The following is a 27,995-nucleotide window of genomic DNA, read 5'->3' on the forward strand; positions in this document are numbered from 1 at the left end:
GTGTCAGGCTCTGAAAGCCCGCGGGCCAACCGTGGCAGTTTGGGTTCAAGTACCTAAATGATGAAATAAATGGTGAGAGGCGTGGAAGAAGCTGGCCTATAGATTCTGTCCACTTTCAAATGTGCAAGTGCCAGAGTGAAAAGAGATAATACAGAATTTGCAGGGGACACATGGTAAACTTTTAATAAGGCCAGAAGAGTATATTTTTAATAAAAAAAAACATGAGAGAAAATATGCATTTGGAAATGGAAACAAAATGGAAATTAACATGTATTGAACATTAAGTACATGGAAGGTACTGTGGAAGGTGTCTTCAACATAATTCTTTCATTTACCTTTCTCTCTTAAAACCACAGAAACTCAGTGAGGTAGGCAGCACTAATCTTATTTTACAAATGTAGAAACTGAGCCTCAAAAATATTAAACAATTTGCCCAAGAGAACTTAGTTAATGAGCTGAACTATGAACTGGATAATGCTAAGGTAAATATGAACTCTGAAAAATGTGTCTCCCAGCTCACTATTAATACTTTTGTGCCGACCTGGGAGACAAGAGAGAACAGCTTAAGAAGGATGCAGAAATAAATGGGTTTATAACTGCATAGGGCCTGTTTAATAAAAAAAGAAGAAGAAAGAAGAACTAAAATAATAAGCCTCATGGAAAGTAGAATAAAACAAATGGTTTTGGTTCAGGGGATAGGGTAGCAAGCAGTTGCTTTCAGTTCAGTTGTGCAATTCATAATGTGATTCAGAGTAACTGTGTTATTATTCTGAATAATTGTACTTGTGTTATTAACAGTTAGAGCTATCTGGCAGCTTCTTATTTTAACTAATTCTTCTTGCTAACTAGATGGAAGTTGCAGTTGTTTCTAACTGCTGAAGAAATATATTCACTTTTAGCATGTAAATGTAACAAATTTTAACAATTTAAATTGCACAATTTTAAACTGCACAATTAAAAATATATATTATCTTAATTTTATCTGGGACTAAGGGGTGTAGAACTCTGCCCATACTACAGTATTTATTTCTCTGGGAGAAAAACCACAATTAGCAAAGTAGAGATCTGGGTTCTCGCGCTAGCTCTGCCTCTTACTAACTATAATCTTGTGTTTCTTAACTTTATTTAGGCCTTAGCCTCCTCTTCTGTAAAATGGGCCAGATCATCCCTGTCTGGGTGATGGAGCATGTTAAGTAGGGATACAGGCACCTTGAAAGCTGCCCTGGGTCATAAATATGTCAGGGATCAGAAGGCAGCTGTAGTTTGACACTGAGGTCTCTGTGCTGAGTTGGAAGACACAGCAAGGAGCAACTTCTGAAAGATGAAGAGGCTAATATGTTTACAACTCTGAAGGACCTTCCAGATATGAAGAGAAGAGAGAAAAAGAAGAGCAGGAGGCCAGGCGTGGTAGTTTACTCCTGTAATCCCAGCACTTCTGGAGGCTGAGGCGAGTAGACTGTTGTGCTCAGGAGTTTCACAGCAGCCTGGGCAGCATAGTGAGACCCTGCCTCTACTAAAAATACAAAAATTAGCTGGGTGTGGTGGTGTGCGCTTTAGTCCCAGCTACTCAGGAGGCTGAGGTGGGAGGCTGGCTTGAGCCCAGGAGGTGGAGGCTGCAGTGAGGCTAACATTGTGCCACTTCACTCCAGCCTGGGTCGACAGAGCCAAACCCTGTCTCAAAAAAATACATAAAAATAAAGGAAAGAAAAGAAAAAGAAAAGCAGAAGATAGTGTACCTTCCTCTCTGTACTCCACAGTGTAACCAGAAATAGTGCAGTTTCCTGTGCTGGAGGGGGGCAGCCAGCGGAGAATCACGGAGGTGCAGCTTCTCTCCTGGGCAATGGGGCGGTTAGGGGCTGCTGGAACACCTATGGAGACAGAAGTCAGGATCAGGTGCTATTTCTGCAGAACTTGGCATTTTACACCAAGGTATAAAGTCATCGAGGAAACATTCCCTAACTCATGTTGCAATTTTTTCCTATGACCTTCTCCACCAAGTGGCATACCTTTTTCCAGGAGACACATCATGCTGTCTGAAGTTCTTCCTCGGGCTAAGTACTATACCCTGAAGATAATGCTTGGCCAGGGAACTAACATGTTGATGGGAGGTTTATGGTAGGCTACAGACAGCTCTTAGCAAAGATTCGTTCTCTTCTCATTTGCCAGAACTTTAGTTTTGAATTTTTACAATGGACATTTTCTCCCCCAGGTTGGAGGGAATGCTTATAAAGTTCACTTAAAATGTAGGGCCAGGTGTGGTGGCTCATGCCTGTAATCCCAGCACTTTGGGATGCCAAGGCAGGAGGATCACTTGAGCACAGGAGTTTGAGACTCTATCTCTACAAAAAGTTTAAAAAATTAGCTGGGCATGGTGGCACATGCCTGTAGTCCTAGTTACTTGGGAGGCTGAAATGGGAGGATAGCTGGAGCCTGGGAGGTGGAGGCTGAGATGGGAGGATAGCTGGAGCCTGGGAGGTGGAGGCTGAGATGGGAGGATAGCTGGAGCCTGGGAGGTGGAGGCTGAGATGGGAGGATAGCTGGAGCCTGGGAGGTGGAGGCTGAGATGGGAGGATAGCTGGAGCCTGGGAGGTGGAGGCTGCAGTGAGTGGTGCCATGCTGTTGCACTCCAGCCTGGGCAACAGAGCAAGACCCTGTCTCAAGAAAAATAAAAGTTTGACTAACACAAATTGATAGAGACAGAAAGTAGAGCAGTGGTGGCCGAGAGGCACTGGGGAGGAAGGAACGGGGAGTCGTTGTTTAACAGGTACAGATGCAGTTTCAGAAAGATGGGAAGATGAAAAAAGTTCTGTGGATGGACGGTGGTGATGGTAACCCCAAAATATGGATGTACTTAATGCCATCAAACTTAATTTATAAACTTATTCATATATTTTATTTATATACAGTTATTTATATATTTTTGAACTGTATGTTTTAAAATGGTTAAGGTGGAATAGGCACAGTCAATCATGCCTGTAATCCCAGCACTTTGGGAGGCCAAGGTGGGACAATCGCATTAACCCTGGAGTATGAGACCAGCCTGGGCAACATAGCGAGACCCCATCTCTATCTGAATTTTTAGAAAATGGTTACGATGATAAATTTTATTGCGTGTGATTTACTGCAATTAAAAAATAAATGTTTTAAAAGGTATTGTAGGCCACACAGTGAAATCCCATCTCTACAAAAAATGCAAAAAAAAAAAAAAAATTAGCAGGGCGTGGTGGTGCATGCCTGTAGTCCCAGCTAATCCGAAGGCTGAGGTAGTAGGATTACTTGAGCCTGTGAGGTCAAGGCTGCCATGAACAGAGACCATGCCTGAGCCACAGCAAGAGCCTGTCTCAAAACATATTATTTAGGGAGGTTTGACTGACAAAGAGGCACTACCTTGCACTTTGACTGTTGCAGATGTTGATGTGGTCCCGTGGTCATTTGTCGCTATGCAGGTATAAATCCCGCTGTCCTGGGGCATCAGATTGCAGATCTTCAGGGTGATTTCTCCAGAATCACTAGGGACACCAAAAGGATGCTCTTTAGACTCCACTGATGAGACACTTGACTGCTGAGTAAAATCCCATAGGGTTGGCACATGGTGTGCTGAGCAGAGAGTTCTGTGGCCCAAGGTCAGTCCCTAGTCTGTGAGCTACCTACATACCTTGGTGATCACCCTGTCTCCTTACATCGCCAGTTCTTTCTATCGAAAAAAATTTTCTGGCCATGCCCATCTCTCAAGTTTGTTATACATGAGGGATAGAATAAGAAATAAAATGATATAAGAATTACAGCATGGTTTGAAATATATAAAGTCCTATGCAAATTCTGGCTCGCAGTATTATTAGCATTATTATCACTAGCAACTTTGTCCTAGAGTATTTTCAGTTTCACAGATCAATAACGAATGATTGGCAAAGAAAGGAAAGAAGAAGAAAACTATTTTAAGTATTTCAAATTCTATATGTGGGACCCTCAAAATAATCAGGAGAATTTCTAAGAAAGGGTAAATTCCATCACCTAAATGGTAATTTCCCCATTCATCCCAATATAAGGTCCAGGAACATCCCCAGGGGAGAACTGCTCTGACACACGGAAGTACAGTCTGCCATGCCCCTTTCCCAGGGTTATGATATACCCTGGAGCTCTTCACGATCCTCACCAACCACTGCCTCTCACACTAGGCTTCTTGGACCCACTGGTATTTTATGACCTGGCCAGGTGGTCTCTGCTGGGAATACCAAGGAATGATGGTCTTTTTCTATTTCACATACATGCAAATTAAGTCAATGAATGAATTGATTCTAGGTGCCTCTTCCACTAATGTTTCCTAAGCATCTAGAGCTTGCTACCGCTTGTCCATTGTAAGCAACAGTACACAATCCAGTTCATAATCGGTAACGATAAATGTTGGCAGGACGACTGGGAGGCAGTCAGCCAAGTTTTGTTAAACGGACGTTTTGTGTAGAAGCATGCCTGCAGCTTGATTTTCTATTGCACATTTTGGAATGAATCGTTTCTTTTTCTAATAACATTGTTCTTAGGCAAGGAATTAAACATCTCATTGTTTCACAGCATCCTGAAGGCCACAAAAAATTTCAGGATGTGCAGATTTGAGGACTACATTCTTACTACAGGTCTGGAGCCTTCACCACTTCATCAGAAGTCTGAATCTTCTGACTTAGAGATTTACTTGGGGATCTGTAGGGAAAGATCCTCTACCAGGATGAATGTAAGGCAGTGACTGTAAAAACTCTTCCTAAGTATGGCGCATGCTTGACCTGAGATATAAAGGTTTCTGTTTTTCCCTATTTGTTTAATGTGGGTCCAGAGTGCAGTCTTTGCAAACCATTCTGCTGGTCTCAGGTATGTCTACGTGGTGCTGAGCACCGTGGGAATGTGTGCTGGGTGCTGCCGCAGGTGTCCATCAGGCTGCAGCCTGAGTGGCAGAGGCTGTGACTCTTGCAGCACTGAGTCCCTTCTCATGTTTAACTCAGTCTCTCTCCTAACCGAGGCCAAGTGTTTGAGCTAGAGCAGGTTCCAGGGCAGCTCTTCTCTTGCAGAGCCCAGTCACCAGAGCAGAAGCTTCATCCCACATTCAGCCTCTCAATGCTCTGCTAAGGGGCTGCTGGTGCTAGTGTTAGGGCAATCAGCTTACCAAGAGGAGACGGTGTATGTGGCCGAGCTGTTGTCAGTGTCAAGGATGTTCTGGTCTGGACCCTTCCAAGTGATGGTGGGCTTCGGCCGCCCACAGACTTTGCACTGCAGTATCACTGTGTCCCCAAGCAAGCAGGTCACATCCACCAAGGGCACAAGGAATTCTGGGGCCACTATAATCAAATCAACATACATTCACATCATTCAGAGAAAACTTAGAACAAAACAGCCATTTTTTAACACACCACTCTCATTTCCCACCCATATCACGTAATGATTCAAATAACCTTCAGCATAACACTGGAGAGTCATCTGGGTCTCTTTCAAAAGTGTTAAAAAGTAGTAAGTTTATTGTAGAAAAATTAGGAAATACAGACAAAAAGAAAAGCTCCATAATGTCATAATTCAGAAATAATTACTGTGAGCATTCTGGTATATATCCTTTTGGGCTTTATACAAATAGACTTCTTATAAAAATTGGATCCCATTACACACACTGCAAGTTTTAGTCTTTTTCAGCTAACAGTCCGTCGTAAACATCTTTCCTTGTTCATTAATACAGAACTGTATCACCACTGCTTGCAGCCAGTGCTTCAACGCTAGATTAACTATAATTTATTTAACCAGTCTCCATGTTCCCAATTCTAATGCATTTTAACTCACCTTCTTGGATGAAATTTGGATTTAAGATCTGAAAAATACAAAGAAACAGAAAATTGCTTGAATCCTAAACTACTAAAACAGAACAAGAGACTTCACCCTATTGAGTAAAAAGAAAGTACAATTTAGGGAGGTGAGACCTGGAGCCCAACTTCCCGCTTTGTTGTGACTGTATTACCGTCACAGTAACAAACCTCTCTTTAGCAACAAATGGCACTTGGTTTAATGTCTAATCTGGTTGTTCACATTCCTGCCTGGCAGCATGCAGCCACAGGCAGGTTTACTGTGACTTGGAGCTCTGCTAGCAGAGGCCTTTCTGTCCTTCCTCCTCTCAGTTGCTTTTCTTCCCTTCACAGGTAGAAAACCCACTCTCCTGTTCATTATACACTCAAGCAATGTGGTGGCATCGTTTCTTCCTAACATCACAAACTCAAAAATAGAGGACCTGAGACCTATCAAACTGGAAGGGTCACTGAAATTCACTAACCTAGCGTTTTCCTTCCAAATGTCCTCCCTTTACCCTTCACCCATCCCCAGGCAGGGGAAATGTCTCCTTAAGCAGCTAAATAAGAGCTTCTCTGGTTGAAGGGGAATAAGAGAGGTCCTGTCTGTTTCTTCTTCCCCAAGCATGATCCCCTATAGCCCAGGCCTGCATGGGGCAACTTGAAGCCACTGACCCAACCATTCTGACCCTGCCCACTTCATACGTGAGTAAATGAATACTAAGTGACTAAGCCAACTAAGTCCGGTCACAAGGCTGGTTCAAGGAAGACACTGCTAGGGCTCTTCGTATATACCATGCTGCCTGCTTCAGGACACCTTGGAGATTTCACAGCAGGGAAAACATTCTAGCTAACTAGCTATTCTGGAAAGCTACCTCTTCTTGAGAAGATGGTCACTTTCCCCCTGTCTTTTGTATTACCGCGAATCGTGCAAGTCCAGATTGTACAGCCTGGCATTGTTAAAAAGGCACGGACTTTGGAGACAGGCTGAGGTCATCTGTTTTGTTTAATGCGATTCTATGTTAATTACTTAATAACTGATGCCCCACTATAACATGGGGATAAATAATACCTAGTATAAAGTGTTATCACACAGATTAAATGAAATTATGTACATCAAGTGCTTAGCACAATGCCCAACAAATAACAGGTACTCAATACCTATTTAAATAAAGATTATCTAATTTTAATCATTTTCCTTCTGCTAAGCAGCCTGTTATTAACGTGGCTTATCTCTAATCGTTTATTTGGTAAAATTCTTCTTTCCTTTATAATGAGGCCAGAAAACTCACATGCCTTACAAGATAGCCCAACTGGGGCCTTTGTCGTTATCTCCCTGTATTTATGCACATCGTTGTGAACATGCATGGTTTCTGTGTGTTCTTCCCTTATGAAGGAATCCATATAAGCCCTTTGGAAGAAAGACGTGATCTCCTTCTGTTTCCCCTTTGCAAATCAAGTGCCCACTTATACCACCCAAGTTTTGCACGAAGTGGGCTGCACAAAACCCTTGCGATGTCAAGTTCTGGGTTGAGTGTCCCAACTCTGGCCACTGCAATGCCCTCTGCTAGTCTCAAAAGACCACTTACACCTCTCCTTAGCCTGTCTTTAAATCAGTGGTTCTCAACACCTGACCTGGGCAGCCTTAAAAACACAGGAGGCCAATACCTGGGCCTCATGCCTAGAGTTTCTGTTTTAATTGGTGTGAAGTGGGGCCCGGGCATTGGGATTTTGTTTTAACTCTGTAAAGTGAGTCAACATGCAGCCTTGTTAATAATGAACCTGATGAAAGCCCCCCTCTATCCCAGGGAACTGATCTTGGATAAACCAACTTCCTGCCTCAGAGGCTTTTCTGGGGTGGGGTAGGGGAGTGAATGAGAACATCTGGTAGGAGCTACTGCATTTCTTACACTTAAAAGAGGCCTCTGTGTGAAAAGATTTCCAAAGCATGGCATGGGAAAGGATGTGAAGGGTTGCTCCACTTGAGCTATTAAATCAACTATGAGCAGCACTGCACCACCTGTAGGGGGCGCTAAAGATGCCAAATATTTCTCTTTCTGGTTTAGATGAGGCAGAAAGAATGGCATCCCAGTCAGTCATTTGACAGTCAAAGAAAAGAAGGCTATTTTCTAAATGTTAACAGTGGTTACCTCAGGGTGGCTTCCTCCCCATTCAAAAAACATTAACTGAACTTGTCTTCTGCTCTAAGATCTGTGTACAGTTTTGTGGATAGAGAAATACTAAAACACAGGCTCTACCCTTGGGATTTATAAAACATCTTAATTTGGAAGTGACTGTTTTTTCCTCTCTTTTCCTATGTGGGCTTCCCAAATATTCTGCAGTCAGCATGTTTCACTTTCTTAATAATTATTTTTGAAGGAAAAATGGCACAGTCAGACCTACTAGACTGTGAGCTCTTTAAAGACAGGAACTATTTGTCATTCACCTCTGTACCTCAGGGCCCTAGCCCAGGGTCTGTCACACAATGCTATTTAATAAACATTGGTGAATACATATTTGACCTTTGACTTCATTTCAGACCTTCCAAGAATTTAGGACTGGTTCATAAATAGAATCTCAGAATAGGACCAACAGGACCAATATTATTAGTCATATAATCAGAATACCCAGTTCTGGGTATACGACTAATAATACTTGACTAGAGCCTGTTGGCAAACACAGATGGATGTAAACTTTTAGAAAATGATTTAAAAACAACATAATCCATAGCTCCTGAGAGAGGACGTTCTTAGCAGCACGCTGAGCAGAAGAGAGTGTAAGCTCAGGGAGCAGACAGAGCATGTAGTACCCAGACCCAAAAACAGACACACTTTCTTGCCTTGGACAACATTCTTAAGCAACTCCTGCCTCAGTTTTATCTGTGAACTGGGGATAAAAATGACCATGTGGAAGGGTTGTTTGACGTAAGGATTCAATTTACTTGATGAAGATGTACTGAGCTGACCTTGGTGAGGTGGTGGTGACCGGGTAGGGAGTCAGGCAGACGTGCTCACGACCCTCAGTGGCCAACAGTCTCGTGGCAAAGATGGAGTTCAACAACATTTGCATTTGATGCAGCGCCTGACAGATGTTAATGACCAGCTTTCAACAAACATGGAACATTACACTCCACTTGCTGCCCCCACTCCATCAGAGGGACTCTGGGGTGGAAATGATTTGATAATGCTGCTAACTTGGTTCAATGGCCTGTATTTCCCATCATGATGGGAACCCACAAGGAAGCAGGGCATGGAGTTCATGGCAAGAGTCTCACAGAGGAGAAAGCTGACAAAATGGAAGAGACAAGTAGTAGGCTTATATGTGATACAATTTTAAGTAGGGCTTCATAAACCTACACTGTGGCACTTATAAAACCTACACTTTAATAAGAAAACACGCCAAAGTGCTGCTTAAATAACTTCTTGCCTTACTCCTCTTTTTCATCACATAATCCCAACTGTGCTAAGTATATTATTAAACAGACACACTGTTTAAAAAAAGCAAATATTGGTCAGGCATGGTGGTTCACACCTGTAATACCAGGACTTTGGGAGGCTGAGGTGGGTGGATCACTTGAGGTCAGGAGTTCGAGACCAGCCTGGCCAACATGGCAAAATCCCGTTTCTACTAAAAATACAAAAATTAGCCAGGCATGGTGGCAGGTGCCTGTAATCCCAGCTACTCAGGAGGCTGAGGCACAAGAATCGCTCGAACCCAGGAGGTAGAGCTTGCAGTGAGCCAAGATTGTGCCACTGCACTCCAGCCTAGATGACAGAGACCCTGTCTCAATAAAATAAAATAATACAATAAAACGAGATGCAAATATTGGCCAGATGCAGTGGCTCCTGCCTGTAATCCCAGCACTTTAAGAGGTCAAGGTGGAAGGATTGCTTGAGACCAGGAGTTCAAGATCAGCCTGGGCAACACAATGTGTCACTAAGAAAATTTTTTTAATTAGCTGGGTGTGGTCCTAGCTACTTCAGAGACTGAGGCGGGATGATCACTTGAAACCAGGAGGTTGAGGCTGCAGTGAGCCATGATTGTGCCACTGCACTCCAGTCTGGGTGACAGAGGGAGAGCCTGTCTGAAAAAAAAATTTTCTCTTTTTTTGAGACAGAGTCTTGCTTTGTTGCCCAGGCTGGAATGCAGCGGTGTGATCTCAGTTCACTGCAACCTCTGCCTCCTTGGTTCAAGCCACTCTTATGCTTCAGCTTCCTGGGAAGCTGGGACTATAGGCACATACCACCACACCTGGCCAATTTTTTGTATTTTTAGTAGAGATGAGGTTTCACTATGTTGGCCAGTCTGCTCTCAAACTCCTGACCTCAAGTGATCCACCCACCTCGGCCACCCAAAGTGTTGGAATCACAGGTGTGAGCCACCACACCTAGCCAAAAGCAAATATTCCTAATTTGAGTGTAGTCTTTAGCAGAGACGTTGGAGAGAAAGATTGCCAATAAGTCTTAATTACAGGCTCTCCACCTGGAAGGGGGCTCATGGAAGTCTTTGGTCTTCATTCCTCTGCCTTTTGGCTAGCCCAGGTGAGGCGAGCCCACCTTGACACAAGGTGTGGCTGATAATGGTAACAGCATCACTGATTTGGGTAGCATTATGTGGTTGGCATAAGCTACTCACAAAGTCCTTCGTGTGCTCCTCCAAAACTTCCTCATGTGCAGAGCAAATGTTATTTATCCCAATTTCCTAGGTGAGATAGGGAAGTGAAGTGTTAAGATCACAGCAACAGAGGACTGGATCCGAGAGCTCCTGAATTTTAGTCCGGTGCTCCTTCCATCACAGCATTCAGCAAAGTGGGAGGGTCTTAGGAAAAGCATTGTGAATGTTTGTCATTGACATCAAAGGTCTATCTGCTTATCTTTGCTCTCCACCTCTTTCCCCATCCTATCTCTACTCAGTCCTCTTCTTTAAAATCCTTCAGCAAGGACCAAGACCCTGGGCAAGGTCCACACTAATTTTTTTTTCTAACTTTGACTCTGGACTATGGCCATTAGAAGATTCCTCCCTCACTTTTTCTCTACTTTGAAGCAAATCAGCGTATGAACTGGAGGAGGATATCCTTCTCACACAGTAGACTACTTACCCATGTAATTGTCTATGGCTCCCTATGGACTACTGGGCCCATGAGGACGAGGACCATATGGTTTTATTATTACTTTTTATATTGTTAAATATTTAATTTTCTCTTTCTTTGAATTCTAATGGACCACATTGTTCTGCTATGATTGTCTCCAAGCTCCAAGCTTAGCATGATACCTAGCACATATGTGTTCTGTTGATATTTGTCAAATCAATGAAAAGTTAAAGTGGTGGGATCCTAATTTTGGGGAGGAGAGCTGAGAAAATGCCCTGCCATGAACTTGCCCAGGAATCTAGTCAGTCAGTTAATGTCTGAGATGTAGCCAATAGTGATCTTCCTCCTCTGCACTCTTCTAGGGGCTGGTACCTCTACATCTGTGACCACGAGCTGCCATGTGCCATAATGTCTTACTGAACTGTATTTGCCCTACCAGACTTGTGAACCTTTTGAAGGTAGTAACTTTCCAATGTTTTATATACCATCAGTCATGGTGTTCAATAGAGCATCTTGCATATAGCAGAAAATAAAATACTTATTGAATCAAATTAATTGAGATCACTCAATTAGTAGACTATAAATTAGATTTCCTCACCACTTTGCCTAGCAGTCATTGCTGGTGCATGCAGGATCCTGAGGGCTTTATTATAAGATGCACATTTTTCTTGAAATGTAATGTTTTCCTTCCTTAGAAACAGGTTGGAATTAATGTAAAGCGGTAGATGGGAAGGAGAAGAGAGCTGGAATCCCAAATAGTGGTCGTGGGCTTGGTATGGTGGCTCACACCTGTAATCCTAGCACTTTGGGAGGCTGAGGCAGGAGGATCACTTGAGCTTGGTTCAAGACCAGCCTGGGGAACAGAGTGAGACCTCATCTTTACTAAAAAATAAAAAAACAGATTAGCTAGGTGTGGTGGTGCACAGCTACTCGGGAAGCTGAGGTGAAGGACTGCCTGAGCCCAGGAAGTTGCGGCTGCAGCAAGCCAAAAAAGTGCCATTGTATTTCAGCCTGGGTGACAGTGTGTCCCTGTCAAACATACACACACACACACACACACACACACACACAGAGGCGAAATAGTGGTCGTAGAGGAAAGATGACATTGTTCATATAAAATGCACATGTTCTCTCTTGGTGAGAGAATGCTGGGCCAAGTCCAAGACAGGGCTGGTGTAGACACCGCGGGAAAGAACTACAGGTTCCTAAAGCTGGTTTTTTTTTTGACCAGCAGAGGGCGGCAGGTGGCAGCGCTTCCTCCCAGGTGAGAACAAGACCCACCACAAAGTGATCCATCGGCAACTTAGTTTTCTTCTGGAGATAAATCCAATCATTTTATTGTTTTTTCTTCAAAATGGCAGGGCAGTGAGGTAAGAAGAAAGAGTTACAGGTTAATATCAACCAGCACTGAGTACTATAAGCTGAGCTTTGAGGAAATCTTGCGTCTATTTTCCTTGTCAGCCAATGTCTGACTGATTCTAAGACTTAAAAGTGAGGGTGAAATTCTGTCTAGAAAATGAGTTGTTAACCAATTCCAGAAGAAAAAGATCTTCACCCCATGTTTTCCAAATTCCTCATCACCAGTCGCAAAACATAGCTCAAAACTACATATTGAGAACACTGACGGAATAAAAATGGTCAAATAAACATAAATCAAATGCCCTAAACCCAACTCATAGCTACCTAGAATATATTTATATTTTGTTTCCTCTTTTTATTTCTTTTACACTTGTTTCATATGAACCTGTATTCAGAGTAGGCAGGAAAGGAATTTTAGATAATGAGATCTGGCAATAAAATAAAGATGTAAGAAAAACAATTTTTAAGAATTTAGGTGGGCCGGGCGTGGTGGCTCACGCCTGTAATCCCAGCACTTTGGGAGGCCGAGGCGGGTGGATCACGAGGTCAAGAAATCGAGACCATCCCGGTCAACATAGTGAAACCCCATCTCTACTAAAAATACAAAAAATTAGCTGGGCATGGTGGCGCGTGCCTGTAATCCCAGCTACTCAGGAGGCTGAGGCAGGAGAATTGCCTGAACCCAGGAGGCGGAGGTTGCGGTGAGCCGAGATAGCGCCATTGCACTCCAGCCTGGGTAACAAGAGCAAAACTCCGTCTCAAAAAAAAAAAAAAAAAAAAGAATTTAGGTATAATATTATGGTTTGAAGGTTTAACCCTTCATGTTTTCAATCTGGCCAAACTGGACACGAATTTCTAAATTTTTAGAAAACATTCCTACCTCAGCTTTTTTAAAAAAAAATTATTTTAGTTTTTAATTTTTTAGAGAGGGTCTCAAGCTGTTGCTCAGGCTGGAGTGCAGTGCCACGATCGCCACTCACTGCAGCTGCAAATTCCTAGGCTGAAGTGATCCTCCTGCCTCAGACTCCCCAAGGAGCTGGGACTACAGGTGCACACAGTCACCTAATTTTTTTCTATTCTTTCTAAAGATGGGGTCTCGCCATGTTGCCCAGCTGGTCATGAACTCTGGGCCTCAAGCAATCCTCCTGCCCTGGCCTTCCAATGTGCTGGGATTATAGGTGTGAGCCACTGTACCCAGCCCCCTCTGCTCATTTCTAAATGAACATAAGACAAGCTATAATTTACAAAAAATGTAAATGCAACATAATCCCAAACAGCGATAGACTTATCACTGTCAGCTAGTTCCTTACTCCTCAAGTATTTTCATTCAGTTCTAAACGTTTTTCTTCAACTGTGATTTTTTTTTTTTTTTTTTTTTTTTTTTTTGAGACAGAGTTTCACTCTTGTTGCCTGGACTGGAGTGCAATGGCACGATCTTGGCTCACCACAACCTCCACCTCCCGGGTTCAAGCGATTCTTCTGCCTCATCCTCCTGAGTAGCTGGGATTACAGGTATGCACCACCATGCCTGGCTAATTTTGTATTTTTAGTAGAGACAGGGTTTCTCCATGTTGGTCAGGCTGGTCTCAAACTCCCAACCTCAGGTGATCCACCCACCTTGGCCTCCCTAAGTGCTGGGATTACAGACGTGAGCCACTGCACCCGGCCAACTGTGACTTTTTTCTTTGACCCAGTTGTAATGAGTATGCTTTTAAATTTCCAAACATGTGAGATTTTTTTTAAATGATCTTTTTGTTGCTGATTTCTAACTTAATTGTATCGTGCTTGGAGAATTTGGTCTGTATGATACTGATTGCTTGGTTTTTGTTGAGGTTTGCTTTATAAGTAGCACACATGGTCAATTTTTTGAAAAGGTTCCTTAGGCTTTTCCAATAAATGTATAATCATTAATTTGGGGGTACAGGTCTCTATATACATCCACATGCCAAGTACATTGATGGTTTTATGGATATTTCTAGTCCAAATATCTCCACTTTGCCCCTCAATATTTTGGTTAGAGAACATTTAGTGTGCCCTCAAATACAAAAAGGAGGAAAATATGGCTTTTAACAGAATAATGAAAGCATCTATCACCTGTCTCACAAGATAGTTGGTTGCAAAGGACCAAAATGGGGGGTGCATTGCTGTGTATGCATTGGTCTCCAGGAGTTAGGAAGGAACTGGAGGTGGGGGGCCAAGGAGGATGCAGTGGTGGAGTTACAGCTTCTCCTTTTTAAATCACATTTCCAACCTATAGCCATGATCTTGACTTCAGATAATGTCTTTATGTATGAGTGTTTTGGAGTCTCATCCCTTAATGCTTTGGCCCTGATAATTTTCCCCAACTCCCCGAATCTTTGGAGCTATATAACAGATTACAATTTGTTCTGAGGACCCAGTGCCATGGCTCATGCCTGTAATCCCAGCACTTTGGGAGACTGAGGCAGGAGGATGACTGGAGGCCAGGAGTTTGAGACTCGACAATGTAGGGATAACCCACCTCTAAAATATTAAATATTAAATATTTAAATATTTAAATCTGGGCATGGTGTCATGAGCCTGTAGTCCCAGCTACTCAGGATGCTGAGGGTGGGAGGGTCGCTTGGGAGGTTAAGGCTGCAGTGATCTGAGATCATGCCACTGCACTCCAGCCTGGGTGACAGAGCAAGACCCTATCTCCGAAAAAAAAAAAAAAAAAAAAAAAAGTCCTGCCAGTGTTTGCATAGGTGCTGGTTACCTTCCTAAAGCACAGGATGAATCATATAGACTCTGCTTAAAACCTACTGCTGCTCCTTGCAGTCCATGGATCAGGTCGTGGCTTCCTAGCAGGTCCTTCTAGCCCTTTGCTGTCTGTCTGCCAGGCTTTGTCCCTACAGCTCTTCCTACATAGCTAACCCCAGGTACCCAGACCATATACCTGGTCAGCATGCGCTAGGCACCCCCCACCTCAGGGCTTTTGTTCATGCTCTCCTCACCCTCTCCCTTCTCTAGGACTGCCTACATCCTATTAGTTCATCCAACCCACACACTGCCACTCAGTGAATCAATGACCACACTCATAAGCTCCCTGGGAGACAGGCTACCTAAGAATACATAGCCTTGGGAAAGTCACTTAACCTCACCATACTCCAGTTTTCTCATCTATAAAGTGGGAATAATGGAATAGCACCTATGTAATGATGTTGTTGGAAGCTCAGGACAGAGCCAGTTACACAGGAAAGACTGCTAACTGGTAGCTACCATTATTGTGAGCCCAGTGCCTGAATGGGTGCATAAATATCCACAGAATGAATAAAGGGCTCCAGGCAGGATTAATCAGTCCCTCACCATGACTGTTAGAGCAAATTTTAAAGTCTGCTATGCAACATGGATATTTAACTGTACCTGCCTCCTTCTTATGCTTCTTAAGCATGGGAACCAATCTCACATTGCAAGTTAGCCCTCCATAATACGCACTGCAATTCCTTGTGTTAATCAAATTGTGTGAAATTGAACTGACTAGGAACTCACATTGAGTGAGCCTATAGATGATCTTTGACAGCATGGGGGTGGGGTTGGGGGGTGATGGTCTTTGCTCCTCCAATAGCAGGCTCTTAGAGCAATTTCGGGGTCAATGGCACCTTGTAATCTCATTAGTGTACAACATAAATGAAACAGATTAGGCTCCCAGTCTAGGGTGAGGGTGCCACAGAACGTGCATGACAGGGTGTGCTGAGTGACTGTGTTGGCCTGAGAAACCAGTTCAGACATTTCCAACCCATGTAATTGGACTTCCTTTCTTGGATGCTCTGGCTGGGCTCTTGAGTCATTGAGAAAGGGCATGGGTGAGGCCAGGCCATTATCCCAATAGTCAAGGGATTTGAAAAGTTGAAGAAATTCTCCTAAAACAGATGTGGAAAAGAGGGCCTGAGCCTGACCCTTGTTAAGAACATACTTGAGCCAGAGTGAGTAGACTTCGTCCACAGCACATGTTAAGTATGGTCTCTCAAAGCACCACCATCAAGACCTGCTCTTTTTATTGGCTGTATAACCTTGACCTCCCATAACCTGTTTCCTCTAGGAGGGTGAGAAACTCCACCCTACTTACTTCACAGGGCAGTTGCAAGGAACAAAAAGCATAATAGACGTGAATCTGCTGTGGAAGATCTTATAATTCTCCTAGGAGAGAGAAGCAGCTGCTAAGCTCAGCTCCCTTCTCTTGGTGGTGGAATATAAATCAGTCTGCATGGAGAGTCACAACAAAGCCAAGCAGAAGTCTTCAAGCCACACTATTCAGATATATTACAAAGAAAATATTTTGTGAAAGTAAAATGACAGGAATGCGATGCTTCACTTTCTTTTCCTCCAAAGGGTTCTTTTCATGAAAAAATTCTTTTTATAAAATGCAGAAGCAGGCATCAGTGGAAATACACTGGGGATGCCAGGAGGTCAGTCACCTGGCTGGGGGTGGAAACGTTTTCTTTAATCTGTCTTTTGAAGCTCTGGGATAAGGAGGCCAGAGCAGTTGATGTAGTGATGGGGGGCAGAGGGGTGCAGGGAGCAGGCTGGCTCTTCAGATCTGAAGATAAGGTGGCTGGGGAACTGTGGGTTTGGGGAAGGGAAAAAGGACCAGCTCTGGCTGCACCAACTTTCCGGATCCAGGAGTGGACATTTCAGTTGAGTCTCAGGAGAAAATCTGCCCAGGCCTTTCCTGGCACACCCCCTGAAAAGTGAATTTCTGGGTAAGGCAGAGAATCTTCCATTTCTTCTTCTGTTGTGATCTCAATGTTTTCAAAGTCGGAAGTGCCAGAGATCAAAGTCCTTTGCTAGCACACCTTAGATTTGCATGGTGCTCAAAGGGTTACATATCACTGTATAAACACCTGTACGCTTGGAGCTGTGCAACTTTCCAGGGGATCTTGAGGCTTAGAAAGGCTAACTGGCCCACAGTCACATAGCTGGTGGTGTCCAAACTAGAATCCAGGTTTTTGACTCCAGTTCCAGTTTTTCATGTGATACTGCTTTTGTGTGATTTTTGTTTAAATTACACTTCAGCCTTGGAAAGCCAAGATGGGCAGAAATGATATTCCTTTTTATTGAGCTGGAAAATGGAATGACACACTTATGCAGAAAAATTGGCACTAAGAGACAGGTCTCCTCAACTGCCAGGATCTGTGTTTTAGATTAAAACCAACCTGGAGATGGGGCACTCCAAGTTGCCGCAGGATGATGTAGGTGGGGGAACATTAACCAGGAAAACAAGAAGCTGCCTCAGAAACTAGAGCACCTTCTAGTTTTCAAACAGAAAAGCACAAGTTCCTGCAGCTCTGTTAAAGGTGAAGGGGCTGCAGGGATGGCGAGGAATAGGGAGTTTTCGTTTAGTGGGTTCACTAAAGAATTTGTTTGCGATGATGTAAACGTTCTGGATGTGGATAGTGTCATGGTGGTACAACATTGTGAAGAGACTTAATGCCATTGAATCGCACACTAAAAAATGGTTGAAATGGCCGGGCACGGTGGCTCACGCCTGTAATCCCAGCACTTTGGGAGGCCGAGGCGGGTGGATCACGAGGTCAAGAGATCGAGACCATCCCGGTCAACATGGTGAAACCCCGTCTCTACTAAAAATACAAAAAAAAATTAGCTGGGCATGGTGGCGCGTGCCTGTAATCCCAGCTACTCAGGAGGCTGAGGCAGGAGAATTGCCTGAACCCAGGAGGCGGAGGTTGCGGTGAGCCGAGATCGCGCCATTGCACTCCAGCCTGGGTAACAAGAGCGAAACTCCGTCTCAAAAAAAAAAAAAAATGTTTGAAATGGTAAATTTTTGTTTGTACATTTTACTACAACAACAACAACAAAATAAATGAAGAGATTAATTAAAGGTTTCCAAGGTTCCATTGATTCTAAAATGTGATTCTTACTCCAATGGAAAATTTCCTCCAAAATCAGCTTCACCTTCCCAAGTGCTTTCTCTCTCTCACCCTTCAGAGCCCTCTGCTAGAAGATCCCAACACTGTTTTTAACTCCCTAAGATAAATATCTGGTGGCTGGTATATAACCAAGGATAATGTCTGCACTTAGTCTGTGTTGTGGATGAGACCAATAGCACGTTGAATGGCTGGGGCAGAGGCGAAGTCTTTTTGAAATGACAACTTCTTACTCTGATGAATTGACTTTCGCTGCTACAAGAGGTATTGGATTTTGTTTTGTTTTAGTTAAAATGCATGTAGTTACTTGAGCGTGGTGTAAAAATGGGCTGAGAATCCTTATCCTTTAAAGGCCTAAGTCATGGAGGCTCATTCATGTCTTTCAATCCCATCCTGTGATGCAGGCAGGTGGCAGTGCTGGGGCTGGGGGGCAGGTGCAAAAACACAAGCAAGCATTGATGCAGTCCTCGGACAACTTTTCAGAGGTGGAAACCTGTCTCACCTGGGTCCTAAGAAAAATCTAGTATATCCCAGAAGCTGACCTTGAACACGTGGGCCTGGCTCCAGCCTGGGGTGTCAGTGCAGACACTGGGCCAGAGGCAAGACTAAAGAAGCTGATAGGCAGGCACGTGGTTCTCAGCCCTGCAAAAGGCACTCGGCAGTCTAACCTGTACTGGAAAAAAATGAATTACTATTAACCTGTTCCTAAGGCACCCTTGTGTTTGGTTTTCAGCTTGGTTTGCCTCTTCTTCCGTGTAGAAACATCTCTTTCATGTATGATGCCCCCCTTTCACCCCTACCCCAAAGTTCAATCAGTGCAAGGTAAATAAGCAAGCCCAACTATGGACGATACTCATCATCTTTAGAACTTTTCTCCATGAGGTACAGTCACAGATCTTCAGGAAACTTGGCCACAAGGGGATGGCACAGACCTAGAGCCAGTCTTGCAACGGTGCTGGTGTGGCATGTACTCCTGGAGTGGGGGATTGTACTTGAAAACATTCAGAAGCCGGGGAAGGAAAAGGATGTAAACCTTAGAGCTGAATTACTTCCCTTTACATAATTGGGTATTCTTGGAAAGCTTTGTAAATCTGATTCCTAGGATTCAAGGTGCTTTATTTTCCGCTTAATTAGCTTTCAAGAATGTGCCTGTATATCTCTCCAAAATACCATGGTGGGACAAACACCAGCCTGAAGGTAGAAAGCAGCCAGTGTGTAAGTAAAGACCCCAGGAGACTTCCCTTAAAGGAACTGTTCAGTCTACCCACTGAGAAAAAGTAAAGAATGTTTTGGTGACATCATTCGCATGCAGGCAGGAGATAACAGCCTATACACAGCTAGGACTGGGATCAACAGGTTGGCCTCAGGTTAAGGAGAGTCAGTCAGTGAGGCAGGATTTAACATCCAGAGATCTAGCGCAGGGTGAACACACAGGGTGCATGGTCCCATTAGGTCAGCTGGGGTTTCAGGAATGGAGGCGCTCTCAGCACAGGGTTCAGCTCACTAAGGGTACTGGACACACTCCCAGAGAGACAATGCCAGTTGCAGCATTAAGTTCAGAAGACAAGGGTGAGGTTGGGGGCCAGGCTGGGTCTGGAAATGATGCCCCAAATAATCACTTTAGTAGTAAGAGGCCTTCAAGAGGTGGCCCGCCCACCTGTATTTCAATTTGGATCTTTAAGGTAGCCTCTCTCTTCAGTATGCACTCCTGGCCATTTTCTTCTTCTGCAGTGTACATTGCAGTAAGATTCGACTTACATATGCCTTGAGAAAATTCTCAACTCATGTTGAACAGGTTGACTTTCTGTATCTTATTTATTTGTGTTTGAAAATGCCAAACTAGCAGTGCCAAGATGCCTGCTTTCCCTCTGGATTTGCTCACATGCTCAAAATTAATTTGAAGCTGGCAACACATTCACAGAATCACTGAAGTTTAGGCCAGGTGCAGTGGCTCCCAGCACTTTGGGAGGCCAAGGCAGGTGGAGTTCAAGACAAGCCTGGGCAACATAATGAAACCTTGTCTCTACCCAAAATACAAAAATTAGTCGGGTGTGGTGGTGTGCACCTGAGGTCCCAGCTACTCAGAAGGCTGAGGCAGGAGGATCCCTTGAGCCAAGGAAGCAGAGGTTGCAGTGAGCTGAGGTCCTACCATTGCACTCCAGCCTGGGTGACAGAGATTCCACATTAAAGAAAAACCCAAAAGAGAATCACTGAAGTTTAGAAGGCTGTATATGGAATACATAAGGGCTGCATACACATGTACTGGGGATATCTGCAGCTTCCAACAACATGCCTCCTTGAGGTTCCAGCTACTTGAAAGTTTGTGCCTAAAGGAAAATTTGTGTCTCCTTATTTGAAAACTTTTTGGACATGCATCAACACAATTTTTGGTTTCCCTCTGTTCAGCATGAATATTCTAATGTCTTTGTTCATGCACTCCTTAGCACCTCCTGAGGACCCATCCCACGCAGCCCATGCAAAGGACTAAAAACCTTAGACAAATAAGAACCTTTAAAACGTGTTCAATTAGCAAAGCAGAGTTAAGATGTGTACATGCACACACATGCTTTTAATCTAAGTGCAGAATGGAGCATTCAATGACACCAGTTAATATTCTTAATGTGCGCTGCTCCCCTGGTCCCACATCCCTCTGTGCCATTTTTTCCTACAGAGCGGGTACACTGCTCTTCTCCCCGAGTCCATGAGAACTGGACAAGGGCCTAAATTGTTTTCTGGAACACAGATACCTGGCTTTTCCCCTGCCTCTGTCTGGCCTTCCTCTACTTGCAGCTGACATCTATAATACATGCTGGCAACACTTAGGTCTGGGGATACGGTGCCACCTGGCATCTACAAGCTGACAGGTGTGAGCTCCAGGCAAGCAGGTGCCTATCCTATGAAATGCAAGGAAAACAGAGCCTGACATTTCCCCCGGTCTCCTTGTTCTCCAAGATACATTTAGGCTACAAATGCCATATCCACTTTTTCCCGTAGCGGAGCCACACCTACCAGATTGATCTCTGTGACAATACTCACATTCACAGGGTACTATTCTATCCTGGGAGAACTCCCACTGTCAACTGTTTGCCTTGGGCCTGATTCAACTCAGTTGGCTCCTTCTGCAGCTGACTTACCAGTTTTTAGGTCTCATGGTCTCTCTTGGGTTTTGTGGTGGCTGAAATAACATGGTGCTGGACTTCTTTGGGATTAGGTCAAATTAGAATAAGAATAAAAGTCCATTTAATTAAGTGAAACATTTGGGACTATACAAAGAAAAAGTTTTTCTAAGAAATGTTGTCTATTTTGTACTTAAATCTCTAAACTTGTACGCATTACTGGGAATGGAGGCATAGATTTGGAGAAAAACATCCCAATTTACCCTGAATGATAAAGTGGCAAGGAAAGTCAGCTCCATGCTTGCCCTCATTGTCTAGGGTTTGTAAATTTATCATGGTTGTCACTCAGTGGCAAACCGTGTAAGAGCCATGTTTCTGTAACCCAACAGACTAGGAGTTGGAAGCGGAATGGATATTCTTGTTGAAACAGGCGTTGGTTCCACTCCTTGTAAACCTGGAGCATGAGAAAAGTCCCCTGGGCAGTGTTTCCATCTCACCGTCTCTGGAGAGGCCTCTGCCATGGCTCCAGGAGACGGGCCCTCCCCAAGGCTTCTTTCCCTTCACACAGTGGGCATGGCCACTGCTCACGGGCCCAGCACTGGGCTGAAGTGTGCTCTGGAGTTGCTACAATCACAACTCATTTGCTATAAATCAGCTCTACACAGAAACCAGGTGCCATAATTCACCGATTATTTTGCTGAAACATTAATGGGGGAATAGAACCTAGTAGAGGAGCAAGATGAAGAGAATAAAGGGGGAAAGAAGAAGAAGGGGAGAAGGGGAAAACAAAAGAGGGAGAAACTAAACACAAAATGAGTCCTTGACACTGAACTGGGACTCACACACTCTTGATAGTGCTGTTTTCTATGAAAAAATGTGTTCTAAGTTTCAAATAATGAAATTGGAAATTTTCTATATAAAGCCAAACCTGCCAAAGGGGAAAATATTTAGCAAGCATTCAAGAGAACAAGTTTTTGTTTTTTAAAAAAATCTAGGTAGAGTTTTCTACCAACATTAACGTGAATTACATTTTTGTTTGTTTCTTTTTTAGCTGGGATGGGATACCCAGAGACCCTCCCCGACAGCATCACAATTTATCATTGAATGGCTGGTCATTTTAGCAAGGTCACTGTTATAGACATATCAAAAAAGGCAATCACTGTAGGAAATAGGACAACAATAGCTGCTTCTACCTCCATGCTAGTATTAGGGTCAAGATCATCACACTCTGATTCCTCGGAACTGTTCGTCTCCTTGATTGGCAGCATGAGGAAGGGGGAAGAAAGAGAACACAGTTAGAACACAAGTAGCTTTTGCTAGAGAGAGAGAAGAACTTCAAAGAAGCATGGGCAATGGGATATCGGGCAGAGAATAAACCAGGTGTTTTTAAAGTGGGGGTGAGAATCACCAGGGGCAGCAGCATGCTCTTTTCAGGGAGAGGAGGCCGGGGTTGTGTACAACTGCTTATCTCATGGGAAACAGCAATGGAAGCATAATGGAGCATGAGTGCTGTCAAATTTAAACTGCTGTCTTCTGTGAGGCTGGACTTCCCAGATGAGAGTGAAGGAGAGCATACAATTTCTTTTCCCCAAGAAGGATGTTAGACTGGGTTTTAGTTGTTCTTACTTTGCTAAGGAAGGGAAACAAAGTAGATGATCAGGCATATGATCACACATTATAGCACAATTACTGCTATAATAATCAGTGTCTAATTTCCATTGCCCAGAGGCAGATCGTTCCAGAGGATCCCATTTAAAGAAAGCAGATGAAATTGTTTCAAGATGGGGGTAAATAAGAGTCTGCCAAGCTTAGAATTCATGAGTTCAAAGTAGTAGATGGATCACCATAAAGAAATAATTTGGGCCTCGCCAGTGTGGCCCCTACTGTGTCCATGCATAGGGAAAGGCAAGTAAAATGGCCTGAAGTTAACGTTGTCTGAACTCTGGGGAAAAGAAATGAAACTTTACTAAAGACACAGTGGCTCCCTTTTTTTTTTTTTTTTTTGAGACGGAGTTTCGCTATTGTTACCCAGGCTGGAGTGCAATGGCGCGATCTCGGCTCACCGCAACCTCCGCCTCCTGGGTTCAGGCAATTCTCCTGCCTCAGCCTCCTGAGTAGCTGGGATTACAGGCATGCGCCACCATGCCCAGCTAATTTTTTGTATTTTTAGTAGAGACGGGGTTTCACCATGTTGACCGGGATGGTCTCGATCTCTTGACCTCGTGATCCACCCGCCTCGGCCTCCCAAAGTGCTGGGATTACAGGCGTGAGCCACCGCGCCCGGCTCTTAAATTCCAAATCTCAGCCTTCACAGGGTTAGGGGTTTGGAAGGCATCTCTAATTGCTTTAACCTGTGTGTATTCTCAAACCTAGGGTACCAAATGGTAGCTTTGAGAAATTTAATATGAATCAAGCATCTCACATTTTTGAGAATGCTGCAGATAATTTTGCTGTAAAACATCTGCACAGTATAAAGAGAAAGGTATAAAAGAAAAAAAGGTACTTACTTGAATCGAAGTTGCCAGGAGAAATAAAAGATAAAAAATAAATTGATCTTGCATGCAAAATCCTGCTAAACTACTCCCCCTCTGGTCCCCATACTGGGAAAAAAAAATGTCCCATCCACCCAAATTGCCTTGTGAGAATGCTGCAGGGTGGGAGTAGATGACAGGTGGGGACGCAGCTCCGGAATACCTTACTCACTTTAACAGAGACTTTGTTGCCCAGAATATCCTTGGGTTTACGAGGCCCTGTGGCTTCATTTTTACCCGTGTTCTCCACTTCTGCCCGCTTTCTCATGCGTAGAGTATGCCATGAACATGACTTCCTGTTGTACCAAAAAATGCACCAATCAAAATGGTAGGTCAGGGACAGTGAGGTGGTGGGCGGGCTCACCACCCTTGGGTGAGTCAGCAGGTGAGATGCTCCATCAAGCCCAGGCTTCAGAGGCCTCAAAATTGCACACGCATGGTGGCTGGCAGCTGACCTCGCCTCCAGCTGGAAGTGAGCGAGGATGAACTCTGACCTCTCCTGGTAGATGTGCAAGGCTGACTGCAGCATTTGAAGAAAATATGAATGCTAGGTTACTAAACTCTAACAAGGGAGTTTGTATACCATACCCATGAAGCCTCACAGGACTGAGGAATTCCTCTTGTGAAGGGCATGGTGGATGGGTGAGGAAATGGGGTGAGGAGTAGAACAGGAAAGACAAGGGAAGTATATTCTAGAATGCATATGCTACTGCCACTTTCCCAGGACCAGACACAAAGACCCAAAAGGACGATGCTGAGAGTTCCAACTCATGATGTGTATTTGGGCAGGGCCACTCCCAAACAATGTTGATCAGACAGGATTTTCTAAGGCACTTGCTTAATAAACAGTTGAGCACCACTCATTTATCTGGATATTTTAGGGCAAAGAATTTTTCAGTCTATATTTTCTGTATCACTCAGTTTTTGTGAGTGTATGGCTCTGTCAGCCTCTAGAGGTCCTAGAGCTTCCCTGTTAGGACAAGACCTAATGTGTACTCCCAGGGAGGTGAGAGCAGCAATGGCTTTTCAATAGGCCTTTCATCCTAACATTTTTCTTCCCATAAAGGGTCCTGGGAGCTACTTCTTCACAGACCTATGAAGACAAGCTCAGAGCAGAGCCCTTACACTCCATAAATATCAGATCTCAAAGACAGAGGTACCAAAAGCCAAGTCACAAGCAGCGTCAGTGACCCTGAGCAGGCATCATCAGTTTTAGGTGAGGTCACAAAGCTTGAATGAAGTTCTAATCGTTGTCTGGAATAAGTGGTGGCTTCCCTTCAGTATCTCCTTGTCAAAGGTGGGCCTATGCAGACAGGGCTGCATGAGATGAGCCTCCATTATGGGAGAGAAGCAGAGGAGATTTAGGAAGAAGGAAGCTGCTGCAAAATACAGAGCATCTCCACAACACTCCACATACATCAGGATTTTAAGGGCATTTTGAGGAAGGTGTTCCAAAAATATTTATCCCCTAACACAAAGGTTCAACCTTCTGAGCAGGAAAAAACAGTCACAGTAATATTTTTGAATCTTTTGGGAAAGTGGACTCCTTCAAAAGCCCAGATCTTCTCTTGAACCTCCTAACTAGCAGGCTCTCTACTGTCCCCTGCCTACCAGCACCTTGCTCCAACCACTGTATCTGAGTGAGAACCAGCCATAGAAGCTAATCTTAGATGGCATCAGCCTATTAACTGCAGACTTTGATAACTTTACTCCCAAATCCATGTCCCTGGCTCCTTCTGAGAACAACTCGAGTCAGGGAGATCCCTGCTGAAAGGACTCCCAGGGCAGGCAGCCCTGTGTATGTGTGTATCCATGTGGGGGTGTGTTTCTACATTTATTAAACTCTCTGGGTTATTTAATATGCTTGGTGAAAAACTAGTAATATTAACAATAACATTTCATGTTCAGAAGAAAGATTCAAAGTAGCATAAGTGGCAGGGCAGGCTTGGTTTCACATTCTTCTTCCGAGAAGAACTCGTCATCATGGTTTGGGGAGCTTTCATCTCTTGGTTGCAAGCCCGGGGACTGATGTGGACACAAGGTTTCAGTGACGTTTATCCTGTAGGCATCACAACCAACTCTGACCCCTGTGGTTATGGCAGGCCTCGGGGAGGGTGTGCTGAGTGTCCTCCACTGGTAAATACTGACAGTTTCTTTCAGCCCATCGCTCCCCTCCACACACACCCCCAACCTTTGTGCAAGAGCTGTTGACAAGAAACCAAAATGACCCATTTGTATTTCAGTCTGCTCTCTTTTGCCCGGCCTGATATCCTTTTATCTTCCCTCCCATGGAAGGTATGAATAAGTGGCCAACAGAATCAAAGGTAGGGAGGAAGAAGTGTTTAGTGCGTGGATATTTAGACGATACATCATTAAGTATTAGCTTTGCAAGTCTCTGATTAATAAAAACTTCAGTGCTTTGAGGGCCTTTATCCCAAGGCTTCCTAAAAGGCACCCAAAACATGTGTACTTAGGATAAAATGCATGGAGGCTATTGTGCCTTAGGGGCCACTACGAATCTTTGGTTGGCCCTGAAGTTACCTAGTGAGGCCAGGGGGATGTCAGTAGCTGCTATCTCCTGACCCAGAGAGAGGCCCAGCGCAGTGCAGTTCTGCTGGTGTCACTGCTCAGACAGCTTGTGGGAGCCCCCTGCACCCCTTCCATGGATGACCACGCAGCATGGAAAGCAGAAGAGAATGCCAGCCAAACACTGCCTTCTACTCTGGACATTAATGGACGTCAGCACCTTAGGGCTGCCCAGTTGCTGGGAACCAGTCGGAGAGCATCGAATCTGTACCTTCCCTCATCTCAGAGGTTAGGGAAAACCAACAGGGGCTGTTTAGGAGGAAAGAGCAGGGTCAGAGCTTTAGCAACAAAGGCACTTGTTGTGTAGAAACAAAATGCCAACGCATTCACCCAAGTCCTAAAATATAGAAAAGGAAAAAAAAAAAAAGAAGAGGAAAAGAAGAACCGTTTGCACATTTGAAAGTCCAAGATTACTGAAATGGGGGAAAAAGGGTCAACTAGTCTTTAACTTCGTTAAAACATGCTCATGGTGAAAATTTATTTTACATGTTTAAAATCGTACATTTAAACTGATTAGTTACATTACAGGTACAACGATGAGCATCGTGACGCCATCATATTGCACAACCTGACTTCATCCATATGGGGTTCTTTAAATAGTGCAAAATACTTTATACAGGAATGTGTTCGGAAGGGTCTTTGCAACCAAAATAAAGAAAAGAAATATCTTACAAATTACTATGAACATGTATTCAAGTGATGGGGTGGAGGGAATTTTTAAAAAGTTACAATCTGTACAGAAGAATTGCCACAGACAACCAAAAAGTTCCCTCTCTTCTGGGAGGAGCAGCGGGCCTCTGACCTTCACAGGTCTGGCATTTGTGCCAAGGTAATATTTTGGTGTCAATCAAAAATACATATATATATCAGTTACTTAATACAATATAAATAGAAGTCCAGTCCAGTGAGTCCTGTGGTGGGTCAAATGTGGCAACAGAAGGCACACCTTTTGTCACCTAGGGTTTCAGTAGGGTTCTTTTCTTAATGAGTGGGGGGACAAAGAGGAAAAATGAATAGAAAAAGAGGAAAAATGAACAGAAAATTATAAAACAAAAGGAAATAAAAATCACTGCCACCACCAACAAAAAAACTGGACCACTCCAGCCTGGATGCCCCATGCTGCATATGGTTCCAGCACTCAAACACTGGTTCAGTGGCACTGTTGAGAACAAGCAGCAGTAATTCCCTATCGTGTGTTTGTACTTTTGTGTGTTTTTCGTTTGTTTCTGAATATTTTTAATCCTCATACTCCTCTCCCGGGGAAGCCAACGAGGCACTTACTTGATGCTCCCGTCACTACTTTCTGCTGCTGTGGCTTTGGTGAGGGGCGCCAGGATGCTGCCTGGGACCCAGCCCTCGGCGGCGGGGGAATGGTCGCTGGCAGGCTGGTACACCAGACACATGTTCTGCTGGTTGACGGCAAGGACCTGGACCACCTCACCTTGGCTCACACAGATTTCATTCTCCTTCAGTGCATAGTAATCTTTGATCACGGCCATGGACGAGGTCCCATTGCAGCCTCCCAGGTCGTTCTGCTGGGAGACAAGGGTGAAGGACACAAACACAAGGATGCTAGTTCACACGGGCTTGCTTTGCAC

The 27,995-nt window shown here is 44.1% G+C and overlaps 1 protein-coding gene across 19 annotated transcripts in view; it reads right to left on the reverse strand.

Annotated features, from left to right (window-relative positions):
• Positions 1-27,995, reverse strand: part of KALRN (kalirin RhoGEF kinase) — a 699,137-nt gene that overhangs the window by 23,354 nt on the left and 647,788 nt on the right. For 7 of the 19 annotated variants that reach the window (XM_021673991.2, XM_064362131.1, XM_064362130.1 and 4 more), the window contains 7 exons: positions 27,679-27,932; positions 23,984-24,107; positions 22,474-22,533; positions 5,812-5,839; positions 5,150-5,321; positions 3,388-3,509; positions 1,737-1,868 (listed from right to left, as the gene is read on the reverse strand). In XM_021673991.2, coding sequence (XP_021529666.2) covers positions 1,737-1,868; positions 3,388-3,509; positions 5,150-5,321; positions 5,812-5,839; positions 22,474-22,533; positions 23,984-24,107; positions 27,679-27,932 — 892 coding nt within the window. Of the gene's footprint in view, positions 1-1,736; positions 1,869-3,387; positions 3,510-5,149; positions 5,322-5,811; positions 5,840-22,473; positions 22,534-23,983; positions 24,108-26,846; positions 27,933-27,995 lie in introns of those variants that run through there. The other 12 variants (XM_064362135.1, XM_064362133.1, XM_064362132.1 and 9 more) reach the window with 3 other exon arrangements.

Source organism: Aotus nancymaae, unplaced genomic scaffold (genome assembly GCF_030222135.1).
Source record: "Aotus nancymaae isolate 86718 unplaced genomic scaffold, 86718_ANA_hifiasm-v0.15.2.pri h1tg000046l, whole genome shotgun sequence".
Classification (NCBI taxonomy): Eukaryota; Metazoa; Chordata; class Mammalia; order Primates; family Aotidae; genus Aotus; species Aotus nancymaae.